This window comes from Acyrthosiphon pisum, chromosome X, assembly GCF_005508785.2.
Source record: "Acyrthosiphon pisum isolate AL4f chromosome X, pea_aphid_22Mar2018_4r6ur, whole genome shotgun sequence".
Taxonomy (NCBI): Eukaryota; Metazoa; Arthropoda; class Insecta; order Hemiptera; family Aphididae; genus Acyrthosiphon; species Acyrthosiphon pisum.
In genome coordinates, this window is record NC_042493.1 from 55070060 (window position 1) to 55079267 (window position 9208).

At 38.7% G+C, this 9208-nt stretch overlaps 1 protein-coding gene across 1 annotated transcript in view; it reads left to right on the forward strand.

Annotated features, from left to right (window-relative positions):
* The window catches only part of LOC100164176 (serine protease lint), a 59695-nt gene that overhangs the window by 34027 nt on the left and 16460 nt on the right, over window positions 1-9208 (forward strand). The window contains exons 3-4 of the mRNA XM_001944295.5: window positions 2734-5457; window positions 8803-8992. Coding sequence (XP_001944330.2) covers window positions 2734-5457; window positions 8803-8992 — 2914 coding nt within the window. The remainder of the gene's footprint in view (window positions 1-2733; window positions 5458-8802; window positions 8993-9208) is intronic.

Below are 9208 nucleotides of genomic sequence, written 5' to 3' on the forward strand. Positions count from 1 at the left end.
TTCATGTGAGGTATAGGTAGGTTACTACTGTACACATTATTCATATTTTATTTTAACAATGCCGAAAGAAAAACAAACAGTTGCGGGCCGTTTGCAAAATTTTGTGGAGGAATTTGAATTTTTTTAAATTTATGGATTAATTCTTATTATTTTAAAACTTTTTCATGATTTTTTTTACATAATGCATATTTTGAGTGCATAATTTAAAAATGTTAGAGCATATAAATGCATATTTTCGAACTTTTTTGTGCATATTTTAATGCATATTTTCGAACTTTTTTGTGCATATTTTAATGCATATTTTGACAATTTTTAGTGCATGAATGCATGCTTATTCATGCATTTTTTAGTGCATGAAGTAACGAGCCCTGATCATAAATAATATTATAATATTGTGTTCTTTGATTTGATAATTGATAAATTGATATCGGCATCACTTTATCCACTGGCACACACAAATATGTGTAAATGGTAAGTGGCTACTGACAGGGGCGGACTGGATATTTTTGGCCCGGGTGTAAAATTAATTAGGGGCCCGTAATTTTTTTTCCAACCTACCTAAATTAGGAAAGAGCCCTTAGTTTTATAAGTAAATATAAAAAAAAAAAAATAAGAATAACATGTTGTTTATTTGTAGAGATGTTGAAATATGTTATTTTATTTTTATTTTATATAATACCGTAATATACCAGTATTATACCGTATACCTACTGTGGTAATCTGGGGCCTGGATCATAAATACAAACGGGGGCCCGGGGTGCCACTTGGTGTAGCACCCTGGGCCAGTCCGCCCCTAGCTACTGATAGACAAAAGACATAATAATAATAATATGCATCTATTCTATCTAAAAATATCTTTACTATACACTATACAGTATATACACAGAATGTATGAACGGTAAAAATGTAAAATGTAATGTGTTAACTATAAAAATATGTTTTTATTAAGTATGTTTTCGATACTGTAATAAATCTGTAATGAAAAATTGAAAACACTAGAAACGTTTTTTTAACGATTGGCCTAGAGGTGGGAAAAAATTGGCATCTTTAATTGTTTGCACACCTTAAAAAAAAACTGAAATGGCGCCCCTGTGTCTATCGGCACATGACCTGTAGAAAACATACATATTGAAATAAGTACTGAATTGTACGCAATAGATTTCAATGTTTATAAAGGTTTATATTCAATAGTTTATATAGTCAATATATTGATTATGCAAAGAGATAATTTCAAATTATGATAGTCATGTTAAAAACATAAGTATGCATCTTGTATTTTTATGTATATTTTATGGGATTTTTAACTTTTACAAATTTGAACTCGAGATCTAAATACGAAAACAAATAGAAAGGCTGTTATTCTCTTATAAAAATAATTAAAAATTAATAATCTTACTGCACATATTTTATAATTATATTTTTACTGTTCCAAATGTACATACTACTATTACAGTTGTTGATTATAGTACTTGTTTAAAATGACCAATGAAATATTCTATGTAATGCACATTATAATATAATTGCACGGCTACACTATGTGATGATAGGTACTCGATTTAGCGAAACCTCGTCATCTATTGTGTATATACTTGACTAAGTGTATGTTAGGCGGCATGTGTCAGAACCTCAAGTTTCCTTTTGCAAAATTAAATAAAATAAATTAATGATGTTAAAAAAAAGTTTAAAAACATAATATTATTGTTATTAATATTTATAAAAATGTTTTAAAAATATTTCTTAAAAAGGACGCCACGCCCGCATGTGTTGTCGATAATTTAATTGTTGATAGAGTTCCTCAAAACGTACCTAAAAATTTAAATATCATAAAAAACCCAATGAGAAAAACAGATAAATGTTAATGGTCTTAGTTTCTTTCCATTAGGTACGTTATTTATTGATCATGAGTCAATATACTCTAATATTTAAGGTAAAGAGTATCGACGAAAAGTGGTTTTACTAAACAAACATTTACTATATTGTATGTTTGTATGGCGAGAACAACACATGAAGGTGTGGCGTACTCTTAATGTATATATGGTATAAAGCAGTTCATACTAAACTGCGATAGTATGAATTGTGATATCATAATCTCATGATAGTTTAAAAAGACTGTCACTGTACTTTATATGTTGCTGTCATACCTATTTACAGGAGTACTTACCTTCGTTTTATTATTTATTATTATTATTATATAAGTGTAGAAGTAGTTGTTATATAAACTCAAGTATCAAAAATCAATGAGGTAATTTATATAATAATTAATAACTATATTCTATAAACATATCCATTACACATTCACACACAGGAATAACCCCCTTTAAATTTGAGGTGCCTGAGTCTCGCCTTAATATATAATATTTTTGAATACACTAATGCATTTTTTGTGGGTTTTATAAATACCTTATAGTAGGTACCTCTACTTTTTGTATAGGTATGGGTTAGGTACTTTTCCAAGACCCCCCTCCCATCAATAAAAAACTATATTTACACTACTGACTTGACTTTTTATAATTAAAAATAAAAAGCTGCCCGTTTGCGATCTTTTTTACAGTTAGCTATAACTAAGGTTTGGTATATAAATTGCATATTTTTGATTATTTTGTATTAACACTTTGTGATCTACCCTGATGCGAATATTTTATAGTATTTATATTATATTTTATGAAGTATTTATGTTGTAAGATTATATTAAGAGATCGTTTCGTAACATCCTCGTCAATTTATCTCTTTCAGCTGGCAGCAGAAAGTTTGGCGGATACCGAATCGTACCTCGTGCGTGCAAAGACGAAACTCATCCGTACAAGAACGATGTATCAATCACCACCCCCACCGGAACCGGAACCGGAACAGGAACAGGTGTGTGCATGTTCAACTACGAGTGCACGCAACTGGGCGGCTCGGTGGTCGGGTCTTGCGTGGACGTGTTCCTGTTCGGCGCCTGTTGTCGGCTGCCGGCCGGCGTAAAACTGCCCGCCGCGATAGAACAGAGCGCGTCAACAGCCGCGGCCGCCACCACCTCGACACCCGGCACGCACTACAACGATCTGCCGCCACTGTCGTTCCAACAGCCGGTGGCCGACACCATACTGATGCACCGTAACGGGTCGGCCGTGCAAAACACATACAGGCCGGACGACCTGTTCGGTAACTTCACGGCCCTGATGCAGGCCCACCGAGACCGGTTACCACCGGCGGCCGACATGACGGACGTCGTGCAACAGTACACCACGGACGGCGGTTACCACCAATACAATCATCACCAGAACCGGCCACCGCCGTTTGCCGGAAACAAGATCACGTCAAAGGTGGATTACGGCGATGCGGCCACCGTCAAGCTGCAGACGTCGCAGTCACCGCCATATTCGTCATCGTCGTCGCCGGTGTCCAAGTCGACGGACTCAGTGCCAAATATCCGGAAGACGACGCCGTCCGCGACCACTGTCCAGGCGACCACGTCCAAACAGGGTTACGGCGGTGCGCACCACAACCATCACAAACACCAACACCCGTCGGCCGCCGACGACTATTACGACAACATGGTGCTGATACCCACGCTGACGGTTAATGACCCCAACGTAAAGGAAAACAACTCCATCCACCACATACTGTCCATACTCAACTATACGCCACCCGCGCCGGACAGGCATCACGTGGATCCGATGGACGCTTCACCATCGTATGTTCACCAGATGCAGTCGAGTAGTCCACCACCTACGCCGCCACCCGCTCTATACACGTGGGGCTCGATTGACGGTGATTCCAAGTCGCCCGGTTACGGAGCGTCCACGTTCCCGGTCACCAGGCCCTCCACCATCCACTCGTCGACGACGGCGCAGCAGCACTACGACCGGCCGACTAACTATTACGGATCAACGCCATCCACCACGACCACCACATCCAGCCACCACTTGCCGGGACCGCATTTCCACGTTCTGTCCACCACAACCACAGCCAAGCCGTTCGAACAGGTCGCGCCTACTGTCATTGTCCTGAGCCCAGCCAACGATTCGAAAAATCCTAACAAATACACTACGCCCGCGTCTACGGTGTACACGGGCTCCTCGTCATCGTATCGTCCTCCACCCTCGTCGCACGTCAAACCGTCGCAGAGCATCATCGTGACGGGCAAACCGTCGGTGAGCGCGGCGTATACAACCACTGCCACCTATCACCATCCTCAACACCAGCACCAGCAGGACGCGGCTTTTGTGCCGGTCAGTTCAACCACGATGGCCGACAAATATTACAACGCAAACTACCAACCAACCACTAGCGCCTTACATACGTCAGCCAAACCACTGGTTTCCACAAACTATGGACACCGGCCGGCATCCACGACGACCACAACAACCACCGGAATACCCCCAACGCTCAGCAGTGCGTTACACCACGACGCCGGCACAAACAATAACGTGTTCACCACGGTAATAACATCAGTGAACCATCAATACCACAAGTACCAGCCGTCAGCCTCGGGTAACGGTGGCTCGAGCTCGTATTCGACGGCCAAACCGGTGGTGAACGATGGCGGCGCGGTTGCCGTGCTGTCATCCAGTGGCGGCTATAGACCATCGTCCACTGTCGACGATGATTACCCAACACCTGTAGTGACACCTGCAACGCAAGTGTTTATAACCGCCTCCGACGTGCATCACCTGCAGCAGCACCACATTCAGCAGCAGTTGCACCACCATCTACAGCACCACACGTCGTCGTCTTCGTATCCGGTTAGCGCGGTGCACGGGTCCACTTCCGACGATGATGTGGGCGCCGTTCCGTTTAACTCCACCGACACGTTTGCTTTCCCGCCGGTCCGCGACCCCAACGTCAACCTGACCGCAGCCACGCAACAGGAGAAACCGGACGTAACCGTCGTCGACTCGGCTGGCGATTACGATGCCGACTCCGACTCCAACCCGCAGTTAACGGTCGATGACAACCTGGACGACAAGGTCCACCTGTTCGTCGAGAAGGTTGTCCAATCATTACAAGGCAATTTCGAGGACCTGGAAAAGGTCCTTTTGTCCGGCGACCCATCGTCATCCAACGTGACCATCAGTAACGACGACCCAGCTGGCTGGCCAACAAAGAAGCCTGCATACGCTACACCAACAGCCGCTACGCCTACGAAGAAACCGTCAAAACCAGCGGCCGTCAAGCCCACAAAACCACCAACGCAGCCCGTCAAGTGGACTTCCACCACGACGTACCGGCCGACGCCGATCAGTTCATTGCTGGACGCTGCCCCGTACCTGGAGCTGACCACTGTGTCCCGGCCTACCAAGTACCCGACCCTGCTCACTCCCGTTCAGCTGTTCCAGCCAACCACGTACGCCACGGACAACAAGCGGCCGACCAAACTGCCCATCAAGCAGACGCCTTCCACGACGGTCGTGCTGGACACGCTCAACGTCGAACACGACCATCATACCACCGCTGAACCGGACTACAGGAAAAGTATGTGAAATCGTTATCACGTAATCTACGGTTTGATTTATATGATGGGGTGGGGGTGATGGGGGAAACGAAAGATGGTTGGGGTGCCATTTAAGCTTTTTATGTGGGTGTGCAAACATTTTAAGCAGCCAATTTCACTGCACCACCTGTAGTCACAATAAATGACTAAAAAGAGAAGATTCTCCAATCACATTTGAGGCGCCTAGAACACAAGGGGTATAAGTGACATTATTTGAATTTCGAAATAATCGCGCCTGAAATATGTGAACTTGTATCTCTTTACAGCTAATCCATTCGTATTTTTACTGTACACTTATCTCAGATTTGTCAGAAATGTCACTTATACCCCTTGTGTTCTAGGCACCTCATTTTTGATTTAAATTGTTTTCTTCCTTTTATTTACTCGTATAATCGATATAATATTTTGATTTCTAAATATAAAGTCATAATTATTTTTGTATTAAGGGGCATGGTCGCGACTTTTCAAATTTTCCGCAATTCTATAAAACTTGAAAATTAAATTTTATATTTTAGTTGCCACCTCAATTATAAGACTTTTCCACTAATTTACTACCTAATACCTATTTAGGGGTGGTTGATAGGGTGTATTATATCGACCAAAACACACTTTACAGGAAAAACTCTCACAACTCGAAGATTGGTCTGATTTCCATAATTTTTTTTTTGTTAGATAGAAGAATATTTTTTACAGGGCGCATTAGACTTCGATTTTTGTTTACGTTGCACTACAGTTTTTCCTGTAAGGCATGTTTTTGAGCAAAAAAACAGGTCGCGCGCTGGCCCCTTAAACATAATTAGGGCTGTCTTATATCGCTTTTAGGTCATAAAATAACATATTACATCAAAATGTTTAGGGCATGGACCAATTTCACCCTAACAAAATTTGTATTTTAGGGTCAATATACCAATTGCACAGCTTATATTTAAGGGTCAGTGTACCAATTGCGCCTCTTATATTTTACGGTAAATATAACAATTGCGCTTGTATTCAAATTTGCCGCCTGGCGGCTATCTTCAGATTTAGAAATATTGTTTTTTGATCTAATTCCATTAACATCAACATAAACACACTAAAATGCTTGAAAATTAAAAACGTATTTATTGATCAATTGATTACTCGTTAGAGTGACTGGTTATAATACATTTTATAACGGTATCGGGAATTTTATGAAACGTTATTATTATTACGGACATTTGATCACGAAAATATGCCTTTGCGTGATAGACGAAAACAAGTTATCATTATCATACATTTTATAAAATTGACGATCAAAAAGTAACTTGGTAAATGTGAAGAAAAAAAATGTTTATTTATTTATATTATATTATGTATTAATACTCGCATAAAAAATGTATAACTAACTTATAACTTTTCCTTATGTATTGTAAATTATTTTGAGTGCAATTTTTCTATTGACCCTAAAATGTATAAAGCGCAATTGGTATATGAAAAGGTAATTTTAAGCGCAATTGGTAAACTCCCAATGTTTATAAGTATCTCTAACACTATGTAGATATATTATGCGAAATGGAGAATTTAAATTAATTATTTATTCTGAATTTATGACTAAGCATACACGAAAGGATATATTTGTAGTGAATTTTATTGCAGGAGTAGCGAAGCCAAGTAGTTATAAACTTAAAAAAAAAAAAAAACGATACAATACTACAATACGAATTACGAGTAGAAACAATAATCAATTCTTACCACAATCCAATGATGTTATATAATTATATTTATGGATTTTAATAAGCGTACCAGTTTTGGTACAACAATTTGTCTATTGGACCCGTGGATCGTATATTATATTCCTATCGTAGCATGTAGTTTGATACAAGATTGACAGCTCAGATATAATAGGTATGTTTAATCAAAAATTACTTAGTCCTGTACATTGCAATGTGAAACAGAGTCGTCAGACGTGTACAAAAAACGATAAGGAGAGTGCTTTTTTTATAATTCCTCCAATCACTCGAAAACAAAAGGTATATATAGATTCTAGATTAAAACAAATACATTATATTGTTATATACTCTAGACTATGTGAATGTATGTTTTCTGTCAAGGCATTAATTTTCGCTGACCTGTCTTGGCCCAGTAATCATGGCGATAATGTTTTAGTAACAATCTTTCATAATATATACCGTATACCGTACACACAGCTGTATAGTTGTTACGAATTCCCGTCCGGGTAACTTAACGGTAATATTTATTACAATATTTTAAAGTCTATAATAAACACGTTGACGTGTTGACTATAACGTTCTTACCCATCGTACACAGACGATTATTATGTATCGGTTTTTGAGTAGGTAACATTCTTTGGTGGACGGTCTTTTATTATTATTATCATATGGATTTTCGAAATTTGCCGTGTAGATCAGATCCATTACGCTTAATAGGTTTTCGCACTGAAATTACGTAGGTAGGTATACTCACAAGACATATTATATGGATACTATAAGATTTTATATGACAGTTTTAATCGACCTTGTATAATATATATTTAATAATAATACTATTATATTATGTAGGTACCTACCACCTATGTAGTGTACGACTGCGACAGATGAGTTACACGAAACTAATAAAATAATTTATTTTAATATGATGATCGTTTTGCCTCAACCCGAGTGCATCCATATAATTGATTTAATTATTATTTAGGTAGGTATTATTAGTTATTGATTTAAAATAACTTTTTTAAACTTAAGCCTTTGGGTTTCATAATGTATGGCATATCAACTATATATAGGAGACATAGATATTATGTCTTATAATGTAATATATTATGTATAACACATGTTTGGGGTGGTCCATAATTATTATTAACTGGATAGTGGATACACTAATTTTTTACGTACATTTTTGTGATTTAAAAATCTTTTTTACATCATATTATATATATGTATACTAATATTTGATTTTAAAATTTGCGAAATTTTTGAAGAAAGCCTTCTTTAGTTTTTATTTTATGTATAGCCGGTGTAACTGGTACCAGATTTGGCACGCGTGATGTTGGCAGCTTCAAATATTCTAGTATTGGAAATAAAATAATACCACGCGAGTAGGGCGTAAAAGCGATTTCTATGGTTTCGTTTCTGCGACGATGTGTAACGGTCCGGAGAGTACAACACAGCACAATAATATACCAAACCGGATAAATAATATTATATTATAATCATTTTTGCAGCGCGCAACAACAGGTTTTCTTTCGCGTAATAGCGATGTTACCAAATATGAAATAATATCATAATTTATTATATTACGCTCTATTTTCGAATTAATCTGTGATGTGTTATGTTTTGTGTGCACACTTTTAGCGTGTGGAGTGCGGCCTTTAGTGAGGAAAAGCGGTCGGATCGTCGGCGGAACGGGTTCGACATTTGGTGAATGGCCATGGCAAGTGTTGGTAAGGGAAGCCACATGGTTGGGGCTTTTCACCAAGAACAAATGCGGCGGCGTGTTGATCACTCAACGACACGTCATAACCGCTGCTCACTGTCAACCCGGGTAAATATGATATCATATAACATTATTTTTTAGGTATTAAAATAATATATTATCATTATTATTTATTTATTTCTCGGAAACAAGAATATTGGGCCCCGATGACATAATAACTAGACATTTTGGGACGGGAACTTGACCCTTAAATTTTAAACAAAATTTAGAACCAGAACTCTATTATTTAATAATTATTGGTGTAAAGAAACCGAAACAGGTACT